Here is a 27,446-nt window from a genome sequence, read left to right as displayed (position 1 = left end):
GCCTGCATAAGAGATCTTTATTGTACTGGAGGGGACAGGCAGTGGGGCAGTGCAACAATCCAAGCCCCAGACCAGACATGCAGCATCCACATGCAGAACAGCTACACAGGCTGGGGCAGGGCCCAGAGTGGGGGGACTGGGACCACGGGACACCCACTGCACCCCTGCCAGACAAGATGCTCGAGCTCTGGCCTCTTCTGCCTCACTGGCATAAGAAGAAAGAGGACTGAGCTGCTTCTCATGGCTGTAACCCCATCATTTGGCTGGGGAGAAAGATGGCACACGGGGGACAGTGTCTGGCCAATCTGTGAATGGCACTTGACTAGGGACAGGGTTGGCATGGCCTTGCCCAACGGGAGGGCTCCACATTCAGGGCAGGGTGGCACTAGCAGAAAAGAGGGTCTACACACTTTGCTGTTCCCAACAGGGCTAGACCTTGACCCCAAAAAGGCTTTGCAAAGTTGGGACCAAGACCCATCCCACTCAGCAGGGACCTGCCTATGGGTAGGGCTTCCCAAAACACAAGCAGGACCTCCTAAGGCAGGAGCAAACTGAGGGAGCTGCTCTAGACAGGAGGACTTGCGTCTGTGCCTCAGGGTTGGGGAGACAGGCAGGAGTGATGGCAGGACTGGGCCAGGGAGGGATGAAAGGGGGGCAGTGGCTCTGGGACTGCAGACCCTGGCTACCCAGGCCTAGGGGGGCAGGAATGAATGGCTGGGGCTTCCTGGAGTAGGGTTCAGGACTAGGAAAACCTGGCCAAGAAAGGGCAGAGTAGCCATCCCACCTAGAGCCCCTCCACCCATGCTGGGTGCTGGCCAGGCTCTCAGGGAGGACAGACAGATACACAGAGAACTTCAAGGCACCAGGATTCTGAGGAGCAGCAGGGCCACCCCCACAGACGTGATTATAATAAACACCTTCATCTTAAACTACACGATGTGCAGAAGGGGTATGAGGAGAGGGGCAGAGAAAATGACAGAGGAAGAGGTACACAGAGGGATGAGGGTAGAAAAGACAAACTGGATGAGTACGGCAGTGAGAGTGAGGGTGTGAGGTAGAGGAGAGGAAAAGGAAGAGATGGACAGGAAATAAGAGATGGACAGCAAGAGATGGACTGAACAGGCAGCACTTCTGGTCCCTGCAAAATAAGGCACCAGAGTCAGTATCACTCCTGTTATTTCTGTGGTGTTAAAACAGAGGGAGGGGCAGGCGGTCGCTGAAGGGTGTGGCCCGCAGGAGCCTCACACCTGTGCAGTGGTGACATTCTTGATCAGGGGTATCTGCAAAGATGAAAGATGCCATGAGGCCTTGCTGCAGAGCCCGGGACCCATGTGCCTAGGCCAGTCCCCTGGGCTGCCCCACTTAGCCCACTGCAGCTAGGGAAATACACACCTTTGAGAGGTCCACCCCCGTGAGGGCATGCACAGAGGCGGGCAGCTCTGCCAGCAGCCGGTTTACTTCAGATGTCACTTTGCTGTTGTCTCCACTGAGGACCACAATCTCATCAACTTTGGTAAGCGGGGCAGCGATTTTGGCAGCAATCTGTAAGGTACGGTGGGAGGACAGTGTGCTTGATGCACCTATCTCATACCACCTCTCCCTTCTCCATCTCACCCACACTCCATTGGATTCTTTTTTTTTTTTTTTTTTATCGGTACTGGGGATCGAACTCATGACCGCCTGCTTGTGAGGCAGGTGCTTATGCTGCTGAGCTAAATCCCCAGCCCCCATCACCCACACTCCAAAGCAGCCTAGGTGGCTCTTCCTTATAAGCCATGGTCAGAGGTCCATGGGCCAGGAATGGCCTGGGTTTGCCGGAAGGTTCCCGCATTACTAAGTACACTCCTTTCTTTAGTACTGAGGATCCTACTCATGACCTTGAGCCAGGCAAGCACTTGAGCCACTGAGCTAAATCCCCGGCCCTTACTCTACTTTTTTAACCTTCCAGCCAGCCAGTCTGCAGCCCAGAGAAGTTCTGCCACTTGTCCTGCTAGTTAAGCAAGGACATTTGATTTCTGAGTGTCAGCCTAGTGGGGGAAACCTCACCTGGGGCAGGGCCTCCAGCACCAAGGCCATCTTGGCTGCATCCCCGTATTTTTGGTAGGCCTCGGCCTTCAGCTTCATCCGCTCAGCCTCTGCCTTGCCCATCGCCTCGATGACCGCTGCCTCTGCCTCTCCAATTTTGCGTATCTTCTCAGCCTCTGCCTGTGCCAAGAGGACTTGCTTCACCCTGGGGGAGCCCAACCAGGAGATCAGTGGGAGGTACCAGTGTCTGCTCAGATCTTGTCAGGGGCACCAACCAACTCTCCAGCCATGTGTTCTGGGGGCTCTAAGGGATGGGAGGTATAGGATGGGTATGCTGGCCTGCATCTTTGGGCTCCAGCACTAAGAGAGAGGGGACAAATAGGGAGGCCCTCTGTACCAAACAGAGTACCAGGAACTTGAGCCCCTTTATCTGTTAGCTTTCCTGACAACAGTCCTGTGCAGGAAGTGGCTTATCCCTTTTGCAGGGAGGGGCAGCCATAGGAGGAAGTGGAGTCTGAGCTGGGGTCAGGAAAGTGAGGAGAGCACGCTGAGGGCAAAGGAGTCTGACTAATCCAGCCCCTGCTCCCGGCAGCTCTCACTTTTCACCCTCTGCGATCTGCTGGATGCGGTGGGCCTCGGCCTCGGCAGGGCGGCGCACCGTGGCGATCAGCTCTTTGTCTGTGCGCAGGATCTCCTGCGCCTCCACCGCAATCTGCTTCTTGCGCTGCACAACCTCAATCTCAATCTCCTCTTGCCGGATCTTCTGCTGCTCACGGGCCCCTTGCAGCTCATAGGCCAGCTGGGCCTCAGCTGTCTGTGGCAAGAGGGTTAGCACATTAAAGACTGGTCACCAAGCCCTGAACGCTGGGCCCCAGCCCGAGCTCTCTACTCCTCACCTTGATGTTGACCTCCTCACTGAAGGCTGACTTCTGCATCTCAAAGGCCCGCTTCGAGTCAGCAATCTTGGTGTCTGCCATAAACTTCACATCTAGCATCTCCTTCTTGCACTCAGCTTCCTGGGAGAAGGAGGAACAGGTGCTGAGGGTCTCAACAAACCATGGTCCCATTTCCCCCGAATTCTCTATCCTGACAGTGGAAAGGAAACCTCACTTACCCGGATGCCTGCATCTCGCTCGGCTTCAGCCACACCAATGTCGGCATCTCTTTGTACCACGGCAGTCTGTGTCTTTCCCAGGGAGCTCAGATAATCCACTTTGTCATATACGTCCTGGGGGTGGGTGGGAGTCATCGTAGGGAGAGTCCACAAGCACAGAGGTGTCCCTCCCACCAAGACCCTCATCTCCCAAAGGGGCTGGGAGTGTAGCCTCCCTCACCTTGATGGTGAAGCTTAGGATCTCGATACCCATGCGACCAACGTCAGGGGCTGCCACCTCGCGCACCAGCTTGGCAAACTGGTCCCGGTCCTGATAAATCTGCTCCACTGTCAGGGTCCCTGGGAACAGAGCGAGCGTAGGCTGGCTCTCCAGGAGCTTAGCCAGCTGAGAAAGGGAGGAAGCATGCAATACAAATCCGAGTACATGCAGGGCCTGTGTGTTCTGAGGTGAGTCTTCCTGGGGCTGCTTCTCAACTGTATTTAACATTGAGCCTGCAGAGCTCAGGCTGGATGATGAACCTGGCGCCCAAGCAGCACAGGTTTCTGATTAGATTGTGGTGCCCCCCCATCCTTCTTCAAATCACCTGAAGTGTTTTCTATTTTTTTTTTTTTTTTATTGGTACCAGGGATCGAACTCACAACCATGCACTTGCAAAGCAGGCGCTTATGCCGCTGAGTTAAATCCCTAGCCCCCTGAAGTGTTTTCTTTTTTTCCTTTTTGTTGCCTTTCACATGCTAAGCATATGTTCCACTACTGAGCTATAACCCCAGCCTCCTGGTTTGGAAATGTAATGCTTGAGGGAAAAATGTTTCAATTCAAAACATTCTATTGGGGGCTGGGGATTTAGCTCAGCGGCATAAGCGCCTGCCTTGCAAGCAGGCAGTCGTGAGTTCGATCCCTGGTACCGATAAAAAGGAAAAAGACAAAAAAAAAATCCCTTCTACTGGATGTGGTGGCACATGCCTGTAATCCCAGCACCCAAGAGGTTGAGGCAGGATGATTGCCATGAGTTCAAGGACAGCTGGAGCTACACAGTGAGTCCAAGCCAGCCTGAGCTACATAGCAAGACCTGTCTCAAACAAATAAACAATAAACAACCAACAAACAAACAAACAAAAAAAACCCAAACCAAACCAAAACACAAAACCTCAGTGGACAGGTCCCAAGCCTCGGTTTGGAGACCATGTGAGGGTAGGGCAAGCCTCACCAAGGATGGAACGCAGATGCCCTTCCAGGGTCTGCAGGACGACGTTCTTGATGTCTTGCACGTTCTTGCCTAAGAATTGCTCGCAGGCCACAGCCAGGAGCTCCTTCTCTGTCATGATCTTCACCTGCCAGGGTCACAGAGGCGCTTGAGCTGGGCTGGAGGCAGGCAGACAGAAGCCCCAGACCTAAAGGTGCTGAGGCTGGTAGCTGTGCCCTTTCCCTCCTTTGTTAGATCTAGAGTCCCAGGGGCTGCGAGAAGGGGCTGGAGTGCGTGTGGTCTCTGATGATGGAGGCGCGAGGTTTTTTTTTTTTTTCCCAGGACTAGAGATTGAATCCAGGGTCTTTGCCCTGAACTACAGCCCTAGCTCTATGTTACTTTTATTTTGAGACAGGTTCTTGCTACACCAAAAAGTTATCGAGAGTGTACTCAACTGCAATTTTCTTGCCTCAGCTTCCCAGAGCGCTGGGACTACAGATGTGTGCCACCAGGCTGGGTTAGCAGAAGGAATCCTTATATCAGAAATTTTGTCTTCCCTAGCATCCCTAGACCCTAACCCTGCCTCACTCTCCAGTATTTGAGGTTTGTCTCTTCATTCCTCCAGCTCTCTATTTCCTCACTAGCCAACTCCGTCCTTGCAGAGTCCCCGCAGGTCAGAGACCCTCAGGCTGAGGAGCAGAGAGTATGAAAGGAAGAATGGGGGCTGGGGATTTAGCTCAGCGGCATAAGCACCTGCCTTGCAAGCAGGTGGTCGTGAGTTCGATCCCCGGTACCGATAAAAATGAAAAAGACAAAAAAAGAAAGGAAGAATGAGCAACAAGGCCATGGATAGATGAACTACGAGACTGGGCAGGAGACCAGTCCCAGGGGTGCCACCGCTGGTGCCTTCGCTTGTCCAGGTATTCAGTTAATTCCCTCACCAGGGGCCTGTAACACAGTTGTGCCCTGCTGCCCTGTAAAGTTGAGAGGTAGATCAGGGCAGGGGGTGCCCCTCCCAGGCTCCTAGTGCGGGATATAAGTCAGCCTCTGGCTCCGAGCTCCTCTGCCTGGTGGGACTCTCCCTCTGGGATACTTCTCCCACACCCTGACCAGGGGACAGGGTAGGCCTGTGGTCTGGGGGTTGTGATGGTGGCATGTCCAACACCTGCAAAGAATGTGGATGGGTTAGTGAGACGGGAGCTCTCAGCACTGGTTCTGTCCCTAGAGAGCCACTGAAGAGAGAAGGGGCATCTGTTAGTCCTGCTGAGGGGCCAAGGGGGACTAAGCAAGCAAGTTTCAGTGGTGATGACCCTCTTGTTGAGAGGGATGACAAGGGCACCGGCGAGAAACTTCCCCAGATGTCGTCTTCTCCTCCTCCCCCCAAACCCCAGCACGGGGACGAGGCACCTCAATGGACATGCGCAGGGCTGCTGAGTTACTATACCTGGGCGACACCCGTCACAGTTAAAGCTACCCCCTCGGCCGTCTCTACGTCCTCGCAGCGGGGCTGCAACGTCATAATCTCTAAGGAAATCCTGCCAAGAAATGCAAAACAGGGGCATGGGTCTGGGGGCCCAGGGTCTGGGGTGTGGGTAACGAGTCCAATACCTCACTGTTCCAGCTGGGACAGGCCAAGGGTCCTGGTTAGGAGTGTGGAGGACTCTCCAAGGGGTTGCAGCTGGCAGTGTGTGAGGAGGTGCAAAGAGGGCAGGGTAGGTGCAGGCGGGTCCAGGGAAGTAGTGTAAGTGTGTCACACATGTCCTCGCTTTAGTCATCCTGGCTTGAATTGTGAGGAAAAGGAAGGAAGTAAGATGTGGTTGTGATTTGGGGCTGACAGGGCAGGGAGAACCTAGGTGTAGCTGTGTAAGTTATATCCTAGGACAGGAAGTAGGTGCTGGAACTCCAGGTCATGTGTGCAGGGTACCTACGGGTGTCCTCTGAATGTTCCCAGGGGTTCTCCCATTGGCTAGGTCTACTCAGGACCCCCGAAAACTTCCTAGAAAGCTCTTCTTGGTTGGCTTGCATAGTGAGAGTATGCCCACAACTGGGCCAAGAAGGAAGTGATCCTGTACCTGCCCCTGGGCAGGGAAGCCCTGTCTGGGTCCTCTGCCTGTCTACAGGCTCTGATTTGAAGCCCACCCTCTGTGACACGGTCCAGGCAGGTCACATCAGAGCCTCCTGGCCAAGTTGTGTTAACCCTGGAAAGAGTCCTTCAGCCCAGATAATCTGACTCCTGCTTAAATGAGCCCAGAGGATTGGCAGATGTTATTGGTACAGTAGTGGGTTTTGAGGGGTTGGGACTGCCTCATACAGGGTATTAAGGTAGGTCTGGAGCCTGGCTATTCCACAGGAGGTATTCTGAGCCTCTCGTAGGCTTCTGCCCTGAAGCCTGCCTTCCCAGCCTTCCAAAGGCCGATGGGCTAGGTGTGGTGTCCTTTTTCACTAGCAGAGGAAAGCAGTGGTGCTGTTGGATTTTTGCTTGAGAATGCTGAAAGACAACTCAATACTGAGGAAGGGGGATGAGCAACATGCCATGTAGGCTGTTTCCAGCCTGGGCACACACTGGCAACTGCCTCTGAGGGGGCAGGCACATTTGGATGCTGAGCTGTTGCATTCTTCGAGCTTAAAACTGAGGAAGTGCTCCATAGAGAGAGCTGGTGAATGAAGCAATGAGGCAGGGAACTTGCACACTGTAGAGAAAGTACTTGGAGTTGCTTAACATTCTAGCCAAAATCAGATTTCACCAACTCTGGCTTTGTGGGAATAATGCCGAGCATCCAAGTAGATACACTGGCTGACTTTGCCAGAGTTTCTGGAATCACTAACCCTTTCTCTGCTTGCAGCCCCAGTGCAGATAGATGGCGAACGGCTCTGGGATCTACAGGGGTCCATCCTGGCACCCAGAGCAGCAGCAATGGGAAAAGGGCAGGGAGGTACACTCTCAGGAGTGGAGTCCGTTCAGCTCCTGCCTGCCAGGCACCGTAGGGCAGGAAGAGAGAAGGTTAGACACAGAAGAGGAAGCAGGTGAGTTATTACCTGTGCAACCCCTGTTACGAATAGCGGGACCCCCTCCGACGTCTCAATATTCTCACAGCGACACAGGATGGTCATAACCTCCAGAGACAGTCTGAGGAGCAGCCAGGGTGCAGGGAGAGGTAGGGACAGGAGGGGTGGGAGGGGACACAGCAAACACACACAGTGGTTACTAGATAAGTACCAATGCCTGACACATATGGGCAGGGTAGGGGTGCTCTGGACACTTCAACCCCCACCTGCCAGCTCAGCCTAGGTCTGCAGGAGAACAAAGGTGCTCCTTTGCCAGCCTGAGGCTCCAGGGTCTCTTCTATGGCCCCCATCCCTTTACAATGAGGTGTTACTAGGTTGGAGGGGATGCCTGCTAATGCCCTGAGGTCAGAAGGTATGTGGGAAGGACATCCAGGTTGCCCACCTCCTCACTTTCCCAGCAGATTCTTGCCACAATCTGGGAAACTCAGCATTAGCTCCACCTCCTAACACAGGCCAACCTGTGTTTCTAGAAATCATGGGAGGTAGCCACTCAGAAATAACGTACCACAGTTCTTACCGAATCCTGCTTTGCTACACCTTACTAAGCAGGCAATTTAGGGCCAGAAAAGCCCAAAGTAAAGTTTGGGTGTCTGACTGCAGGGGAGGGTCAAGGAAGGCTTCTGCTGGCATATTCACAGGGACCAATTCACTTTGGAATTTTCAAAGCTGGACATGGGCAGAAAAGGTATCTTGGAGCTTCCCGGTCTTCCCTAGCTGTGCACATGTGTGTACAGGGTAGTGGTTAAGGCTGAGACAGGCTGTAGATGGCATGGAAAAGTTCCTTAGACCCCAAGAAGGAAGAGAAGTGGGGCAGAAGCAGGTGGATGGGGAGATGAGGTACAGTAGGCAATGTGGAACCTCTGTCCTAACCCTGGGTGGGGGTTGCTCTCACAGTGCCAACCCTGGGGGCTCAGCCATGCAGACCTGAACAGACTGCCTTCATCTGGGGCATTCTAGGACCCTTGGGCCTGAAAGGTCTCTTGATCCGGTTCAGTCAGCCACCCACCAAGCTCTCTTCTGGGGAAAGAGAGAGGGAAACGGGAGGGAAGGGAAGGGTGAAACACAGGAGGCTGCATCTCAGATGCCAAAGGTGGAGAAATTGCTCGGGAAAGGGAGAGAGCTCTCTCAGGGCCTCGGAATAGTACAGGTCACCAGAATGTCACTGGATGAAGAATGGCTGACACCCTGGGTGGTGTGGGGTGAAATACAGGATGGTCCTGGAAAAGGCTGTGAATGGAGGCTGAGTTAGGAGCCTCTTTTCTGACCCGAGAGGCTCCTACCAGCATACAGAAGGCCTCATCTGGGGAAGCGCTGACTCCCAGAACAAGGTGGGCAAGGTGGGCAAAGGCTGCAGGCTCGGACTGGCAGTAAGTGAGTGAGGATGTGGAGCCTGAGGCCAGTTTCTTAAAATAAGGTTCAAGGCCCCCCACTTCTTACTCCCAAATCCCCTCCCACTTCTCACTGCCAAACCCCCTCCCAAGCCCTCCTGTCTTGGGTCTCTGTTCCCTGCAGAGTAAGAGACCAAAGATATAGAGAAGGGGTTGTAGGAGTACCTAATTGGGGAGCCCACTGGGGAACAGGCCTCTGTGCAAGTTACAAAGGGTCAGTGCTTGGCTGTATGTTGAGGTGTTTGAACAAGATACTCTGCAGAGCTGGGACAGTAAGGTGGCAGTGCCTCTGGAAGGGCTTTCTTGACTTTTCTCAGAACAAATGAACCACTCAGGCATGGTTAGGAACCTTTGGAGGGGACGTGGTGCCCAGTTTTGATTGTTCTTTGCTGCTTTTGGACCCCTCAGCTCAGGCAAGGTAAAATGAGGAGAGAGATGTGAGAGAGGAGGGGACTGCTGGAAATCAGTGACATTAGGCAGCTGTGACTTACTCCTCTCTTCCCACCCCCACAACAGACACCCTCAGACTTCTAGGAGCCTCAAGCACCAGCAGTTCAGTGCAGACACAGGCTTCTATCTGCTGATTGGCTGGGGCTGGGGCAGAGGGGGATTTCTGCTGGAATCTCCATTGCTTCCCCTCTGAGATGACCAATCTCTCCACCATGCCCACATCTTCACAGCTCTTGTTGCTTGGATCCTGGACTGGAAGGATCTGCCTTCCTCTGCCATTTCCCAGTGTCAGGAAAGGAGTGATGATGGAAAGGTGGCTGGTGTGCCTTGTCTCTAAGGACACTAAGGCAACAAGAGCGACCAGCACTGGCCCTGCCCTGGGATCTGGAGGTACCAGCAAGGACAGCTGGATGGTGGGTACTCTGGGGAGCTGCAGTGTCCTTCCTTGCATCTAGGACAATGAAGCAAACCTTTCAGAGACTAAGTACCCAAACTGTACCCTAAAACCCACTTATTTGTCACCAAGTGCCAATACTGCAATTAAAACTGAATATTGAGAAAAACAAAAAAACTACAATCTGAATATTGAGGTTTTAATTTTTTTTTTAAAGACTATGTAGTGCAGGCTGGCCTTTTACTCACAGTAATTGTTCTGCCTCAGTCTCCCAAATGCTGAGATTACTGGTTAAGGTTTCAGTTTAGGAAAACAAAAACAAAAACAAAAACAAAAACACCTTTATCTGATGCTCCACTCCTAGGGTGATTTGGCTTGTGTGCCGACAGAGGGCTCTGTGTGTCCACCACTGGTCTAGGAGATCTGAAACCTGTTTTGCCTGCACCATGGATTCCCATCCCCGTCTCTAACACACTGCTGTCACTGAGCATTTCTGACTATATTTTCATTCTGAGTTGTCTCAGGGCCTCATGGGATATGTTATGGTTTGTGTCCAGATGTCCCCCCAAAGTCTCATGTGGTCAGGGGGCAGGCTTCTAGAGTTTGACTGAGTCATGGTCCAATGCTGGGATCATGGGTGTGAGTGCTACACACACCCTAGTGTGGGTGGCCTGCATACAATATAAGAGACAGAAAGATGTCTTCTCTTCCCACTTGCTCCTCTCTTTTCGCTCTCTGCTGTCTTTTTGTTTCTGTTGTCTTCTGCTGCCATGAACTGTTGCTTTTCTACCATGTCACCCTGCCTTGAGATCAGCTGATCATGGACTGAAACCTCCACAAACTGTGAGCAAAATAAATCTTTCCTCCTTTAACCTTGGGTGTCAGGTATTTTGTCTCAGCAATGAGAGAAAAGTAAACAACAGAATTTGGTAGCAGGGAAGTGAGGTTGTTGCTGTGACTATACTTGACCATGTGTTCAAACGCCCCAAAATGGCTTGTGGGGAGGGTTTGGAAAAGTTCAGAGATGTTACTTGAAAGAGTAGTGCTGGAATGCTTCAGACTGTTCTGTATGGGAGATTTTGGTCTGATCTCAGAAGACCAGAAGGCTGACAGAAATTCTGCCGGTAAAGACCAGGGTTGGGAAGTTTTTGCTGCAAAGGACTGCATTGGCTGTTGGACTCCAAACCATGTATGTTATGGCTTGTCAGAAAGTTAGGGGCTGGGGATTTAGCTCAGCGGCATAAGCACCTGCCTTGAAAGCAGGCAGTCATGAGTTCGATCCCCGGTACCGATAAAAGGAAAAAGACCAAAAAAAAAAAAAAAAAAAAAGAAAGTTTATCTGCATTTTGCTTGTGTCCAGAGACGGCTTAAGACTGAGATTAAGGGTGGTGGATTACTTTGGTAGAAAAAGTCTCAAGGCAGTTGAGTGTTGAGGCTATGGCATGGCTATTGTTGGGGGACTGCTTTTAGCCATATTTGTTGAGAATCAAGAGCACAAAGCCCTTGGGAGTTTGTGAGTTTGGCCAGAGAAAAAGCTCCAGTAAAGCTGTGGACCTTAATGATAGAGCTGAGGAGATCTCATTTGCTGAGAAGGGACAGAAGAATATAAAAGATGGCCTGAGGGCATCACAAGAAGCAGAAAGTCTCTACCCGTTGCAGCCTCAATACTGCAAAAGTGACTTTGCTTTGAGGATAAAGCTGCAGAGCATTGTGTTGTAGAATGGCAGCAGCATAGAGAATGTTCCTCAGAATCAGGTTCACAGTACCCAGGGATCCAGGCACTCCACCCCTACAGGCAACAGGGAAGAAAGCCTGGCTACTCCTCCAGCTGATAGCAGACCCTGGCATCATCCACATGGTGCTGGTTTTAGGTACATGCAGAATGCAAGAGTTGAGGGGTTAAGAAGGACTCCACCCAGATTTTGGGCCTGGAGCCAGGCAATGTACCCCTGAGAGGGCAGTGTGTGAAACTGTGAGGGTGAAGCCAAGGATGAAGTAGAGACCGCAGAAGTTTGGAGAAGTCAGTAATGTGAAGTGTCTGAGGAAATGTACAAGGAGGGTGCAGAGCAGGCCTAAGGGAGAAGTCATGGGAGCTACAACCACCAGAGAAGTACCATGGGGTAGAGCCCTTTGGAGGTCATGACTTGCCACAGATTGCCTTGGATATTGCATATAGAACCATAGGACTTAATGTTTGTCCTGCTGGATTTTAGATTTGCTTTGGTCCTAATCCTTTGTATGCATGTTGTAACTGTTGGAATGGAAATGTTTATCTTGGGCCATTATATGTTGAAAGTGTTTAACTTTTCATTTGTACAAGGGCTCACAACTAAGAGTTGCCTTAGATCTGGGAGGAGACTTGGGACTTGAGCTTTTCAGCAATGCTAAAAATGTTAGGATTTTGGCAACTCTTAGAGATGGATTAAATGCCTTTTGCATAAAGGATATGCGTGAGTCCTTAGGGGACCAGGGGCAGAATGTTATGGTTTGTGTCTAGATGGCCTCATGTGGCCATAGGCCAGGCTTCTAGAGTTTGTGATTGATTCATGGTTCAATGCTGGATATAAATGCTATACTCATCCTAGCCTATACACAACATAAAAAACAGAGTCTTCTTTCTTTGCTTGTTCCTCCCTTTTTCTGCCAACTGTTGCTGCTCTGCTACACCACGGTGCCTTGAAGTCAGCTGATTATGGACTGAAGCCTCCAGAAATTGTGAGCTAAATAAACCTTTTCTTCTTTAACCTTGGTGTCAGGTATTCTGTCTCAGCAAGGAGAGAAAAGTAACAAAAATATAGGGGTTCTTTGCAGCCTTTTTTTCCTCTGTATACCCACTCAAGACAGAGTGAATAATTAAGACTTTGTAGTTCTTGTTTTTTTGAGACAGGGTCTTGCTCTGTGGTCTAAAACTTGTGATATTTCTGTCCTGGCATCCTCAATGGTGAGATTATAGGCACATGCTATTTGTGTCTGTCTGACTTCTGGAATAACTCAGCTAAAACCATGAAACTGCCTGCTCTGACTCTGAATTCTCTGGGACAGAAGTGATGTCACCTCCAGTGGAAAAGGGAAATCCAGTGTGGAGAAAGTGCTCATAGACAGAACTGTCTGATATGTGCCTCCTGCATCCTGGTGAGCCCATTTCGCCTGTTCCCCCACCCCCCTTGGAAGCTAGCAAATGGTGATGCTCTAGCTAACCTGTGGGATAGGGAAAGTAGAATGCTGGAAACACCTCTTTTCCTTGCCCTGGGGTGACAGGTCTGGAGAACCCAGTCCCTTACCTCTGAGTGTCGGAGATACACCACCAGGCCCAGGCCCAGCCGCCAAACACGTACTGTTTATGGTCCGAACCACAACAACCCCCTGGGGAGCAAAGCAAAGCACTGCTGGTCAGTCAGTTACTGGGTTTGTCTCCTCTTCCCCTACAGCAACCCTAGCCTTTTACTTGGTCTGAGGATTGAATTTAGGGCCTGCTCACTGAGCTACACTGTTAGCCCCTTTTTAAGTTTTTTATTTTGAAACAGAAGTTAAATTGTTAACTTCAGACAATTCTAGGGGGGGGGCCTTCAAGACAGAAGAATTGGCTGGGGAGTATGTAAGTTGGGGGACAAGAGGCCCTGGGAGAATAGTACAAAAGGTACTTTCATATTTTACTTTTGATAGTTTTATACTATTTTTATCTTATTTTATAACCAACAATATTGTTAAACAATAAGATTTTTTTTTTTTGTCTTTTTCGTTTTTATCGGTACCAGGGATTGAACTCACGACTGCCTGCTTGCAAGGCAGGCGCTTATGCCCCAGCCCCTACAATAAGATTTTTTTTGAAATCCATTTTATTCAAACATAAAGAGAAAAAAAGAAAAAACACTACAACAAAATTTCAAAGTACATCAATCAGAGGGTAACAATGGTACATACATTGTCCATTGTCATTCCCAAATCAGTCACCCACAGCACAAGACATCTGCCTTCAATTGTCCGAACAATACCAGTACAAATCTTTTTCTTCAGCGAACTCAGAGCAATCAGTAGTATAACTATCTTAACTATTGTTGATGTACATATACATATACATATGTTTTTGTTTCATTTTATCACACTAATGAAACAACATGATGTTTATACATGTGTGTCTTACTTCACTGTGTTCTCAAGGTGCATCCATTTACCTGCTATGTGTCCAGTTAATCATTCTTTTTTTTTTGTCTTTTTCCTTTTTATTGGTACCAGGGATTGAACTCACGACTGCCTGCAAGGCAGGCACTTACGCCGCTGAGCTAAACCTCCAGCCCCCAGTTAATCATTCTTTATGGCTGAGTAATACTGTACTGTATAAAAATACTGCACCTTTTTTATCCACTCATCAATTGATGGACACTTAGGTTGTTTCCAAGATCTGGCTATTAGGGGCTGGGGATTTAGCTCAGCGGCATAAGCACCTGCCTTGCAAGCAGGTGGTCGTGAGTTTGATCCCCAGTACCAATAAAAAGAAAAAAAAAAAAACCTAAAAAAGATTTTTTTATTGGTACATTTTAGATATATATAACATTCATCATAGAGAATTTGTACCTGCATATGATATATCTTGCTGCTTCTTTTTTTCCCATTCCCCTCCCCTCCCTTCAACCCCTCTTCTTTTTATTTCGCTATTTTTCTGAAAGTGTATATTCTTGTTTCCAGTTCCTTTCTTCTTTTTGCTTCCCTGATACCACGGAGTAAGCAGCTTTCTCTGCCTTGCCCTTAACTATGCCCTTTCTATCTTGGAGTCTGCCAGCCTATGGACTGAACCCTCAGAAGCTTTGAGCCAATATCCGCCTCTCTTTCACTAAGTTGTAGGAATAAGGTATTTTGTCTCAGCAATGGGAGAGTGACTAAGGCAGCTGCTATGCTGGTCACGCTGAGCTTGAACCTCAGATCATCACACTTAAGCCTCCCAGATTGCTAGGCATGTGCCATTACCTGCAGTTTGCTCTGCAACCTGATAACAGCTATTGATGGGTGACAGCTGGTGAGATTATACATAGATGGAGACAAGTTCTACTTGACCTTACAGGACTGATAATCTACTGCAATTTATGCAATCGATTATGCAAATTGGTAGGCAATCTGTATAAAAGGGTTATCCAATGAGTAATTCAGAATGTGGTATTATGGTTTACATCTAGATGTCCCCAAGAGCCTGGTATGCTCACAGGTGAGGCTGTACCTCAGGGGTGCTAAGCTGACTTGGGAGGAGGCGCTTGGTCAAGACAAGTCAATTGCCTCCCTCCTTGGCTCAGCACTTCTCTGTCTGTTTTCTGGCACTTGTGACAGGACTTTCAGTCCACTGTACCCCTCTGCCATGCTGATCCTGCTCTGGGAGTTGGCCCACCATGGACTATAGATGTCAGTCCAAATAGATCTCCTCTTTAAGTTGTGGGTGTTGGCTCTTTTATCTATGGTCAAGAAAGTGACTAAGACAAATTGCTTCCAGAGGACAGAATAGGTCAATGAGGAGGGGTGCTCAGGAAAACCTTACGTTTTTCACTCAACTATCTGTTCACTCAGCAAACAAGTAATCTTTTTTTTGTGTGAAGGATATAGAGAGGAAGATGCAGTTTCTGCTTTGAAGTAGAAACTAAGAGGAAGAGGCGTTTTCTTGGGATCATCATTATACCATGGAGCACACCTGCTATTACAGTGGTCAGACAGAGGGACATAGGGGTGGTATGGGGGGGTCTGTTTGGACAGAGCCTTTTTTTTGAACCCACAGCCTCACACATGCTAGGTAAATGCCACCCCAATACTCCCCCACTTTTCTTTTGAGGCAGGGTGTCCCTATGTAATTCACGCTGGCCTTGAACTCCATGAAGCCCAGACTGCCTTCAAACTCCTGGCAATCCTTCTGCCTCAGCCTCCAAGTACTGGAATGACAGGTGTGCAACACCACTTCCAGCTTGGCAGACACATCTTAGTAAGGCTGGAGCTCTACCCCTGGGGAGTTCAGAGTGACTCTGCTCCCTTTGGGGGAGTAGGCAGAAGGGCCTGAAAACTAAATTAAAATGTGAAATATTGGACTGGGAATGCAGCTTAGTGGCAGGGCACTTAGGATGTACAGGAACATGGGTTTGATCCCAGCCATTGCAAAGGAACCTCCCAAAGCAAACTAAGGCCTACTGATGGTATTAAGAAGAGAAGAAAGAAGCAAGGGAAAGGCTTCAAAAGAAAGTGATTGCTGAAAATTACATATGGACTAAACAGATGGCTAACTGAGCCATCGACCCAGATCCAGGTTGTGGACATACGCAGTGTGTTCTCCATTCACACGAGAAAAATCAATTCCTGGAATTCTTATAATGAACTCTTCGGTTAATGCCAAAATGACTCATCAAGATCAAGGAAACTTTAGTAAAATCTGGAGAGACAATGAACGGGTAGTGCAAAAAACAAAAACAAAAACAGTAGTGCCTTGGTTCACCAATGCTTCTGTTTGCAAACAATTAGGTTTACAAACAGAAATGTTTGGCAAAATTTTGTTTATATCTGCAAACTCTCCATCAGGTGACAAATGCAACCGAGGCCATTTTCCCCACATGAACACAAACATAGAAAACAGGAATTAGAGGAAGTGGAATTTGGAATGAAGCCAGAGTGATACCATCTCGATGTTCATCAACTTGGGTTTTCATGAAAGCTTCAGGAGATTTGCCTCTCCAGGTCAGGAGTCTGGGTAGTTTTTGTGTGGTGAGTTATGCTGTGTCTCAGGACTCACGGTAGGAGACAAGAGGACACATCACAGAGTATCTTCTGCACAGGCCAACAAACTGTGTGCATGCATGCGTGTGTTTGTGAGTGACAGGAAGCCACACAGGGATTTAAGCTAGGTGATGACTAGGTTATAATGGCATTTTTGTTTTTGTTTCTGGTTTTGGTTTTTTGAGGCAGGGTCTCCCTATGCAGTTCAGCTGGCCTTGAACTATGTAGCAAAGGCTGTCCGTGAACTTGAGGTGACCCTCCTGCTTCGGCCTCCTGAGTGCTGGAATTATAGATATGTACCTGCCTTTACACTGACATTTTAGTATATGTGCTGCTGAAGTGAATGTTTTAGAAATAAGTATCATTTTGGCCAAGGAGAAAGATATCAAAGTCAGGGAGACTGGGTAGAGTACTTGTAGCAACCCAGGCAAGGAATGATGGCTAATATAAGTGGGTAACTTTTAGAGCAATCTTGTGCAAGAACTTTCTCTGCATGGGTAGAAAATGTCCTTTATCAACATTCTGCAGTATGATAGCACTAGCCACATGTCATGGTTTAGTACTTCAAATGTAGCTCATTTGAATTTTTTTTGTACCAGGGATCAAACTCACAATCTCTCACTTGCCAGGCAGGCGCTTTAAATTCCCCGGCCCTCATTTGAATTTTTTTGAGTCAGGATCTTACTGAATAGCTCAAATTAGCCTTGAACTTGTGATCTTCTGCCTTAGTCTCCCGAGAGCTCAGATTACAGGATGCTTCTTCTCTGACCTCCCTGCCAATACATTTTAATTACATTAATTAATTAAGTTTTAGGTTACTGAGATTGAACCCAGGGCTTCATACTCAGCTATATCCCAGCCCTTAACTTTTTATTTTGGAACAAGATCTTGCTGAATTGCCTAGGCTGAGCTTGAATTTACCATCTTCCTGTCCAATCTGCTAGCATTACATGGGTGTCCCTCGGCTGGTGGGTTTGTTTATTTTTTTGGAGACAGGGTCTTGCTATGTAATCTAGGCTGACCTTGAACTCACTGGGTAGCCCAGGCTGGCCTTGAACTCACAGTGACTCTCCTGCCTCAGCTTCCCGTGCTGGGGCAGCTACCACATTGGACAATGCATTTCTAGAGTCTGGGTTTGGGTAATGGTGAGATCAATGACTGCAACAGACAATGTCACAAGAATGGAGAACTGAGGTCTTGGTTTGCTGAAGCAAAGGGACAAAGACCTTTCTACTCCCATTTCTCTAATAGATAGACCTTTTTTTTTTCTTTTGGTATTGGGGCTTGAACTTAGGACCTTGTGCTTGCCAGGCAGGTGCATATGCCGCTGAGCTAAATCCCCAGCCCTTGGTCTTTTTGGTCTTTTTTTTTAAATACTGGGAATCAAACTTAGGACCTTGTATGTGTCAGGCAAGGGTAGGGCTTTTTTTTTTTTTTTTTGTCTTTTTGTCTTTTTGAGACTTATTATGCAGTTCAGTCTGATCTTGAACTCACTTTGTAGCCCAGGCTGGTCTCGAACTTACAGCAATCCACCTGCTTCAGCCTGCTGAATGAGTACTAGGATAAGGTGTGCACTACCTTGACTGGCTTAGATGGGGCTTCTAAACTTGGAAAGCTGCCACAGGGGGCCAAAGATTTAGCCCAGTGGCATAAGCGCCTGCCTGGCAGGCTCGAGGTTGTAAGTTTAATCCCCGGTACAAAACAAAAACAGACTCTCATGGGCAGCCAACTTAGTTTCCTGGATCTGCCCCTGTGTTAATACAGGTTGAACACTCCTAATCTAAAAATCTCAAATCTGAATCACTCCAAAATCAAACCTTTATTTTTGCGGCACTGGAGGCTGAGCCCAGGGAGCTCTACCACTGAGCTACATCCCCAGCCCTTTTTACTCGAGACAGGATTTCACTAAGTTGTCTCTGCTGGCCTTGAACTCATGATCCTCCTGCCTCAGCCTCCTACGTACAGGTATATAACCACCACACCCAGCCAAAATGAAACTTCTGAGTGTCACCATGATGGTACAGTTAGACAGTTCCACACCTGACCTCATGTGAATAGTTGCAGTCAAAATGCTGCCATACAAAACTACTGTATAAAATCACTTTCAGACTGTGTGTGTAATATGTACGTGAAACAAATTTAACATTCGGATTTTGGTCTTATCCCTAAATCATCTCATTATGTTTATGTAAAGATAGCTCATTATGTATAATATTCGAAAGTACAAAAAACCCTGAAATTTAAAACACTTTTGGTCCCAAGCATTTCTGATGAGGGATAATCAACTTGTAGCCATACCACAGGTCCAAGATCAAAATCAATGAACATCTTAGTGTGGACGCTCGTTCTCTGGGGCTGAAATCCCTATGCACAGGGCTCCTGTTCAGGGGAGGCTTTTTTTCATTTGTTTTTTGGTACTGGGGATCAAACTCATGACCTCGCACTTGCCAGGCACTCACTCTGCTGAGCTAAATCCCCAGCCCTAAGGTAAGCTTTTCAGGCTTCTCTGTTCTGGGAGGTGTTGTAAGAGAGGTCCCTGAGGACAGGCAGTCATTCTGAAACCGAAGCCATTTTGGGATTAAGTGAAACTGGAAAGAGCCCCAAAACTACAGTTTATTTCACATCTTCTGTCCTGGTGAAGGCTCGGGCATAGCTGTCTCCGGCCTGCCCCAGGACTTCTCAATGTATTATGGGAGACAGAGGTAGAAGAGGGAGTTCTGGGCACCTTCACTTAGCCTCTGACCTTGGGAGCAGGCTGCCAGAGCTCAAGTTAGGCCCCAGCCAAGGGCAACAAGCCAGGATCCAGGGGCAGCAACAGGAAGCAGGGACTGACCAGTGCCTCGGTTCCAGCAAGCTCCTCCCCCAGAGTGCTTTTTCTTCAAAACTTCCTGATCACTCAGCCACTACCCACTAAGGGGACAATCTGACCACTTTTTGACCTTCCTAACTTTCACTCATTTTGAGATCTATAAGCTTCTCTTAATTTTATCTCACTGTATCCTTTTTATTTTATTTTTTTCTTGAGACAGGGTTTCACTATATAGCTCAGGCCAGCCTCAAACTCACAGCAATTCTCCCGTCTCAGCCGTCTGAATGCTGTGTGCCACTATGTCTGATTTTATCTCACCTTTTCAAACCCAGGTTGCTTTCCCCTGCTCTGTCTTTACTCAAACTACAACAATACAAAATACCTGGGGAGAACCTCTGGTTTACCCTCTTCGTTCCTCCAAAGACAAAGCCCATTATTGCTTTTTCCAGATCTCTCTTCCCTTCTGTGTCTCATCTTCTACCTACTGGAAAGGAAGACCGTATCATACCCCTCCACTCTATTTATTTATTTTTGGTACTGGGGATTTAACTCACAACCTTGTGATATCCAGGCAGGCACTTACGCTGCTGAGGTACGTTCTTGAACCATTCCTCCCCCCCCCCCGCCCCCTTTAAACTAATGATTGAATTTAGGGTGTTTACACTGCGCTACTACATCCTCTCTCCTTTTTGTTACTGATGATCTTCCTGTTTCAGCCTCCCAGAGTGTTGGTATTATAGACATTTATCTCTACGTCTTGCTGGTTTAGCCTGTTATGAGCACAAATCCTGTTAGAAGTCCAACAAAGCCTAAAGATCTCTCCTCAAAATGTTCATAAATGTAGCCGGGTATGGTGGTGCAAGTCTATAAGCCCAGCAGTAGGGAGACTGAGGCAGGAGGATTGCTGCAAGATTGAGGCCAGCCTGAGCTACTTATTGAGACTCTGTCTCAAAAACAAAACAAACAAAAACAAGAAAAAAAAAAAAAAAAAAAAAAAGAAAGAAAGAAAAGATAACCATGCAATACGACAACATACTACCGAAACTAGACTGAAGGAGATCCTTCCGGGCTTAGCTGCAGGTTTAAGAGGACAGGAGACCAAAGTGGGCAGGGCTGAGGAGTAGCTGCTGAGCTATCCTGGGAGGGAGATTATAGGTAAAACAGACCTGCATCTCTGCGTGGTTGGCTCAAATCCCAGCATACCATTAGGCCAGGCATTATCCTTCCTTTTTTCTCTCCCTCCTTTGACTGGAGCACCCCTTGCTGTTAGCAAGGTTTCTCCTCATTCCCAAAATAGCCCCCCAGGTGGCACTCACCAATGATTCCTAGTAAATGGAAGGTAAAGAGCAGCCTATGTTAGAGATTCCTATCACGTTATACACTCAAGATTACCCACTGGGTAAGAATGGAAGTTTTGTTCCTTCAATCTGGAGTATGGGCTTCCTGAAAGAAATCCCACATGAAAGGGTCAGTGTAAACTCTGGTTTCTCTAAGGGCAGAGGCTGGGAGACAGGACTGGATCTTACTGAGGAGCAGGCTGGCCTTAGTGTTTTCTGGGGGGCTTTTCTGGTCCAAGGCTGTCTCTGGTCCTCAGGGGTGTGTGTCTGTCTGTGGGGAATCTTACCTCTCTCAGAGGAGCTGAGTTCTGGATTGTGAAGAGACTGGTTCTGAGATCTAAACTGAGCCTAAGGCTATGTTTTGGGGTGAAGCTTCCCAATGTCTTTATCTCGAGAAGGGAGTGGGAAGCTACAATTTCTGGTTCAAGGTTTCTACTTGCTCTGCACGCGCTGAAAATCAGCGCTGATTATGGTCGCTAGGGATTCCTACAGCTGCAGGGTTCCAAGCTGTCAGGGAACGACACTGTTTCCCTACTCTTTGTGGCCAGGAACTGCACATTCTGGGGGCTTGACACGCTTTATGCTACCTCCTGAGACATCCCAAATACACGAATGTAAACAGCAGTCTTACAGCGAGATGCCCACTTGTTCCCAGGGCTGCAGTACCCAGGCTCCACCTAGACAGACGCTCTGGAGCTTGCAGCATTTTGCAATCCATAGTGGCACAGGCCAGAGCAGGGTTTCCCAACCTGTAGAGGCCGCACCCACATTTTCAGGGCGGGCGATGCCAGTAACCCCAGCAAGCTCCAGCTTGCTCGGAACTAACGGGTCTGACCGTGCACGGGAAACAACCCAGGTCTCTGAACATCTCTCCGTGTAGACACCTGCCCTCTAGAGCTTGCCGAACCACCCCCAGTTCTGGGCGCTGGAAACCCGCCAAACTACCGTGTTCCAAGGAAACACTGGTCCCCTCCCACCCGGAATTCCAAGGCTCCCGTGCGTGACCCCAAGCCCATGGCGGCGTACTACACCGGGGAGGCCCTGGCTAGGGAGCAAGGAAGGAATAAACACAGGAAGAAACGCAGAGGGAGGAGGAGCCGCTGCTGGGTGCCCGACGGCTGGAGCCTGCACAGCGGGGTGTACGGGGGTCTCTCTAATGAGAGGTCTCAGGTGTGTCCGGGAGTTGCTGGAGACCCAGCCCCGACACGCGGTGCACCGACCATGGCCCCCAACCCTGCAGCCCTTTGCCGGCCCTGCCCTTCGGTCTCCGCCCCGCGCCTGCTCCGGCACCCCAGGACCCACCTCCCTTGCCGCTCCCTTACCTGAAACCACCAGCGCCTCGTTGGGCCCTACCGTGTGGCAGTTGCCCATGGTGCCGGGGGGGACACAGCGCTCTCGCTGCACCGACCACACAGCAGCAGCCCGTCCGCAGCGCCGGCCGCACCCAGCCTATCCCGCCACCCCCAGCGCCCCTCTGTGGTCGCAGCCCCGCCGGAAGTGTGGCGACGGAGGGCGGGGCCGGCATGTTGAGAGAGGCAGGAGACAGCGCGAGCCCTAAGTGTCAACCCAATTTATTACAGGGGACTCCACCCTAAAGGCACCAGGGAGAGCACCTCCCTACTTCCTTGGGACACCTCGGAAACCACTGTCCCGCCCCACCTCGGGACGCCCACCTTACAGCAGTGAGTCCTGGTGATAGACTCAGGGCTCAAATTGCAGTCCCGGTTTTATTGATTTAGTCCTTGGGCAAGACTTTTCCTGCAGACCTTATCCCAGCTCTGTAAAACTGGGGTAACTTTTTTGGAGCCAAGGTCTCCCTGCATAGCTCAGGATGACTTCAAACTCGGCGATCCTTCTGCTTCAGCTTCTATAAGCTGATGGGATCAGAGGCGGGCACCACCATGCCCGGCCAAAATGGGGCAACTATCTAAGATTGTTGCAGAGGGCTCAGTTCAGACCTTCTCAGTGTTGGCAGTGCATCAAATCACAAAATCCCTTGGCTCTGCCCCAGATCTAATCTGAATCGCCCAGGGTTGGGCCTGAAAAGCTGAAATTCAAATTCCCCAGAAGCAAGTTACTCTCCACTCCTGAATCAGAAGTATCTGTCCCTCTCAGAAATATTTCCTTCTAGGACACACCCAGAGCCCCCAGAAAGTAACCATAGAGGTAAACATGGCAAAGCCTTCAGTGCCTATGGCATGGCCTGATACAGAGCTGTGATTTCTAGGGGTCAAGGAGTGCCACAAAAAGCATCCTGGCCTGGGGGTTAGGAGACTTGGGGCTCAGGCTCAGCTTTCACTTGAATTCGACGGGTCACCTTAGAAAAGTCTGGTGATCTCTGAGGGCCAGGGGATGAGGGTTCAGAAACTGTGAGCTCCTTGGGGTTAGGAGTGCTCAGTGCAGACAGGGTCCTTAGGTCTTCTAGATGGGGTTCTTCATCAGGCTCATCTTCTTCCTCAGCCCCAAGGCCTGCTAGCTTCATGCTGGCCTCCCATAGCCGGTGGGCTACTCGGTCATCTCGGGCAGCTGGGGGCACTTCTTCCACATGGCAGTTGGCAAAATATCTCCCACTGAAGGGCTCAATGCTCTCTTGTAGTGCACAGTACAGCGGTGTCTGGGCACCCCCTTTGGGTGTTCGGAGCACCAGCCAAGCCAGTGGGCACAATAGTGGGCGCAGCCATCCAGGAACATGGCGCAGGAACAGCTCCGAGTTCACAGGTCCTATGGATATGAAGAAAAAATGGAAGTGGGGAGATGGTGGGTGAGGCCCAGGAAATACGGATTAGAAATAAAGCTAGCAGGGGAATGAGTGACGGAATCTGGCTCCAGAGAAACCAGAAATTACCTAACAGCCATCCAGGTTCCCCTCAAGCTGACTTCGTTCATTTTCTGCAGGAATCCTCTTCCCCTCTATCCAAACTGCTTGTATAGCCTCATCTCCCAGCTTTTGATAACATTGTGTCCCTTGTTTCCCAATCACCATTTTTCTTGTAGCTTGAACACTATTCCTTTGTTTAACCAGTATTAAGAAGCTATGTGGAAGGCCAGCTGTGGTGGTGTACGCCTGTAATCCCAGCACTCGGGAGGCTGAGGCAAAAGGATTGTTACAAGTTTGAGACCAGCCTGGGCTACAAAGTGAGCTCAAGGCCAGCCTGAACTGTACAAAGAGACCCTGTCTCAAACAGACTAAAAAGAGCTGTGTGGAGCCAGGCATGATGGGGCATGCATATAGATAGTCCCAGTACTCTGGGAGGCTGAGGCAGGAGGATGGGAAGTTTGAGCCCAGCTCGGGTACTTTCCCAAGACCCTGTCTCCAAAAATGGGCATCTGAGATGAATATACTCCATCTCAAAATAGGACAGTAAAAAAGGGGTGGGAAGGGAGCTCAGTGTGAAGCTCTAAGTTCAAGTCATAGTACCATACACACACACAAAACAAAACATCCCAAAATAAAAACAAAACAGAACACAAGAAAGAAACAAGGAAGAAAGATAAGAACATATGGTGGGCTGGGCAATGTGGTACAGTATACACCTGTAATCCCAGCACTTAGGAGGCTGAGGCAAGACGATCTTGAGTTTAAGGCCAGTCTGACCTACAAAGCTATAGTCTCTCTCAAAACAACAACAAGAAGAACCTATGGAATATTAGAAAATGTTTTGGATGTTAGGAACGTGAAATTGAAATAATAGCTTAATAAAGGTTAGCTGTGGCAGGGCGTGGTAGTGCACGTTTGTAATCCCAGCACTCAGGAGGCAGAGGCAGGAGGCTTACAAATTCAAGGCCAGCCTGGGCTACATAAGCAAGCTCAAGGCCAACCTACACTACATAGCAAGACCCTGTCTCAAAAAACCAAACCAACACAAAAAAGATTAGTTGTGAGTATTATTATCACTATTCTGAGTTTTATGCAATGATTATGTAAAATGCAGTATGATAACATGAGAAGGGCAGAGCTTGCTGTCCTGGTGTAATATATTTCCGGAGGCAAGGATGAGTCTATCCATTGTCTCAGGGTAAACGCCAAAATGGTTAAAGCAAACCTTCCGACACACTGACCTAGCCCATTTCTGCAAGTTCATTGCTTCCCACTCTTCCCCTTACTCTGTTCTAGTCATACAAGCCTTGCTATTTGCTCCCTGCTCTTTTTGAGCTTCTTTCCAGAAAGACACTTGTCTCACCCTTCATCTCCTTCAGGGCTCTGTTCAGATGTCACATTTGCAGACTTGCAGATGTCACATTTGCCACTTATAAAATAGTATCTCCTGGCATTTCAAACTCCCCTTAACCTGTTTTATCTTTCCCCAAAGTTATTACCGCGTGTCATTGTTCCAAGGTAGAATGCAGACTTTATGAGAAGGCCCTTATATTTTTTTTGTATGCGTGTGTGCGTGTGCACATGGGCGTGCATGCTGGGGGTTGAACTCCAGGCCTTCTGCATGCTAAGCACAAGCTCCCCCACTGAGGCACACCCCGGGGTCAGCCTTTGTTTTATCATTATAACCCTAACACCATGAATAATGCCTAGCAGTAGTTACTCAGTAAACGCTCTATGCATGAGTAATGGATGTGTGAGGAGAGGACCCAGGTCTCATTCTTGCCATACCGCTCTCAGTGGTCAGCATACAAGTGGGGCAGGAAGATGAGCAGAGCCTAGTACCAAGATCAGCGAGGACCATGCCTCCTTCCTGCTCTGAGACCCTTTCACTCAGTGATAGGCCGTGAGAGCAATGGATGGGGGAATAAGGAGGAGCAAACAGCCAAGCCTTACCTGGGTGGGCTGCATAGCAGGTGACACCAGTGCCCTCCAGCCGGGTGGCGAGCTCTCGGATAAACAACACATTGGCCAGCTTGCTGTCAGCATATGCCCGCAGCTCCTGCTGCCAGCCCACCACCGGTCGGTCTAGGCGAGTGAAGTCGAGGCGCCCACGTCGATGGGCAGCTGAAGATACCACAACCACACGGCTGGGGGTGCATGTCTTCAGGCGGGGCAGCAGCAGATGTGTCAGCAGGAAGGGGCCCACGTGGTTTACCCGAAGCAGAAGGTTAAAGGCCTCTCGGGTCCGGCCACAGGAACTGATCCCTGGGGCAGAGGCTAAGTGTCAGTCACTGCTCAGGAAGGAGCCCCGAAGGTTACAGCATCCCCACCTGTGAGAAGGGAGTAGGGGGAGCCTTCCCATGTGTCTCCTGGCCCTGGTGCCCTTCGCCCCACCACAGGCCTCCGCCCCTCACCGGCATTGTGGATGAGGATGTCCAGCCGAGGTTCTGAGCTCAGGAAGGCAGCAGCAAAGGCCCGCACAGATGCCAAGCTGGCCAAGTCCAAGGCCATGAAGATCACCTCATTGTTCCCACTGTCCTGTAGAGCAGCAAGGGCTGGGATTGTCACCATGCACCTCTCTCCTCCTCCCTCTTCCCAGGGACACAGTTTTGAGAGTCCACTTCTTACTGTTACTGAAACCTGCCTCTGCGCGTTTGAGTGGAATGAATAACAGCTTCCAATTCTGACTTTGGAGAGGATATTTAACTGCTCTATGCTACAGGTTTTCTCACTGTAAAATGGGAATAACAGTACTGTGGTCCCTATCTCATAGGATTGTTGTGAGCATTGAATTGATGCATGTAAAAACCTGCAGTTAGTACTGGGTAGGTATTTGCTATTATTATTAGTATCCCCTCTCCCCATTATCGCCCTAAAATCTATAATAGACTTTTCTATTTTCTTTTTTATCAGTACCAGGGATCCAACTCACGACTGCCTGCTTTCAAGGCAGGTGTTTATGCCGCTGAGCTAAATCCCCAGCCCGTATAATCGACTTTTCATTGGTCTCCTCTCACCCACTCTTTCTTCCTTCAGTCCAGGCACAACACAGCCACAAAGGCTTCATTCCAAAAGGTTATTCTTACAGGCTAGACTGCCCTAAGGACCTCTTCCTGATCTCCCTCCCCATTCTATAAAGCCCAAGCTCCTCAATGATATCTTTAATGAACCTGGCCCTGGCTCAAAGCCTCTTCACTTTCCCAATCTTACAGTTTTCTTGTGCTTAAGACTCAACTTTTTTTTCCCTTTAGTTTCTTAAAAATCACTCTAACCTCAGGACCTTTGCATATGTTGTTCCCTTTCCTGCTACTCTGCTTAACTAAGGCCTACTGATCTTTAAATGTTTTAGATCAGCAATTCCTATCTGCTGGAGGCCTCCTCCCCAACTTCCTTCTGGTATCTTTTCCCAATGGGACAAGAGCATTCCATGCACCGAGCTGCTTACTCCTCTCAGAAACTGGATTCCCGAGTGTCTTGCCCCTCTGTGTGTCCCTCGTTCCCGTCCCCGCTTTTTCTTACCTGGCGAAGGTCAAAGGCGGCAGCCTCCCCACGTTCCCGGCTGCGGCAGGCCAACACCACCCGCGCTCCCCGGCGCGCCAGCTCCAGTGCTGTCATCTTGCCTATGCCGCTGTTGGCGCCTGCCAGGAAGTGGGCGGGAACCAACTGAGCCCGGGGACCGCCGCCCGGCCTCCCGCGCCCTCCTGCACGCGTGCACGGTCGCACTCACCCGTGACTACAGCCGTACGGCCCCGCAGGCTGCCAATGCCGCCGCACTGCGGGGCCTTCACCAGGTTGTAGTAGATGAGTACGTAGGCACCCAGCAACAACCCCGTGCCCAGCAGCAGCGCCTCCATGGCGCAGAGCCTCCCGGCTCCGGCTCAAGCCCGGAGCCGCCTTGGATCGCCGCGCAACGGTTTCCACCCCGCCTCGTACAGGCCTGGAAGGGCGCCGCGCGCTTCGGCCTCTCTTGCCAAGGCGGAGGCGGACGGGTGTATGTGCGTGCCTGTGCGTGTGGGCCCTGCAGCGCCCTCTAGGCGTGCGTCTGCGTCCTCTGGCGATGTGCCTGTTGGAACACCTGTGAGGTGAGTAGGTGCGTCTGCGCCCTGGGAGCGCCCCCAGGCGT

General features: G+C 49.7%; 2 protein-coding genes across 7 annotated transcripts; both read right to left on the bottom strand.

Moving 5' to 3' along the window:
- On the bottom strand, nt 1-21,992 carry Flot2 (flotillin 2). 6 transcript variants are annotated; one of them, XM_003469713.4, is made up of 11 exons: nt 21,828-21,992; nt 12,903-12,984; nt 7,360-7,450; nt 4,348-4,471; nt 3,360-3,478; nt 3,140-3,253; nt 2,922-3,041; nt 2,625-2,839; nt 2,047-2,230; nt 1,393-1,542; nt 1-1,280 (listed from the first exon to the last, which is right to left on the bottom strand). In XM_003469713.4, exons 1-11 carry the CDS (start codon nt 21,874-21,876, stop codon nt 1,242-1,244), a joined length of 1,287 nt encoding a protein of 428 aa, XP_003469761.1. In that variant the 5' UTR covers nt 21,877-21,992; the 3' UTR covers nt 1-1,241. The 6 variants fall into 6 exon arrangements, with proteins under 6 accessions (XP_003469761.1, XP_003469760.1, XP_005003627.1 ...); XM_003469712.4 differs by lacking the exon at nt 7,360-7,450 and adding an exon at nt 5,768-5,858; XM_005003570.4 differs by lacking the exons at nt 7,360-7,450; nt 12,903-12,984 and adding an exon at nt 5,768-5,858 and having other exon boundaries at nt 21,828-21,984.
- A 68-nt stretch (nt 21,993-22,060) lies between these two features.
- On the bottom strand, nt 22,061-27,330 carry Dhrs13 (dehydrogenase/reductase 13). Its single transcript, XM_003469711.5, has 5 exons — nt 27,051-27,330; nt 26,843-26,961; nt 25,738-25,861; nt 25,277-25,588; nt 22,061-23,226 (listed from the first exon to the last, which is right to left on the bottom strand). Exons 1-5 carry the CDS (start codon nt 27,175-27,177, stop codon nt 22,772-22,774), a joined length of 1,137 nt encoding a protein of 378 aa, XP_003469759.1. The 5' UTR covers nt 27,178-27,330; the 3' UTR covers nt 22,061-22,771.
- Nucleotides 27,331-27,446: the final 116 nt, after the last annotated feature.

Source organism: Cavia porcellus, unplaced genomic scaffold (assembly GCF_034190915.1).
Source record: "Cavia porcellus strain 051 isolate PalLab524CR breed Dunkin Hartley unplaced genomic scaffold, mCavPor4.1 scaffold_6, whole genome shotgun sequence".
In the NCBI taxonomy this organism is placed as follows: Eukaryota; Metazoa; Chordata; class Mammalia; order Rodentia; family Caviidae; genus Cavia; species Cavia porcellus.
This window is presented reverse-complemented; position numbering and strand designations above follow the sequence as displayed.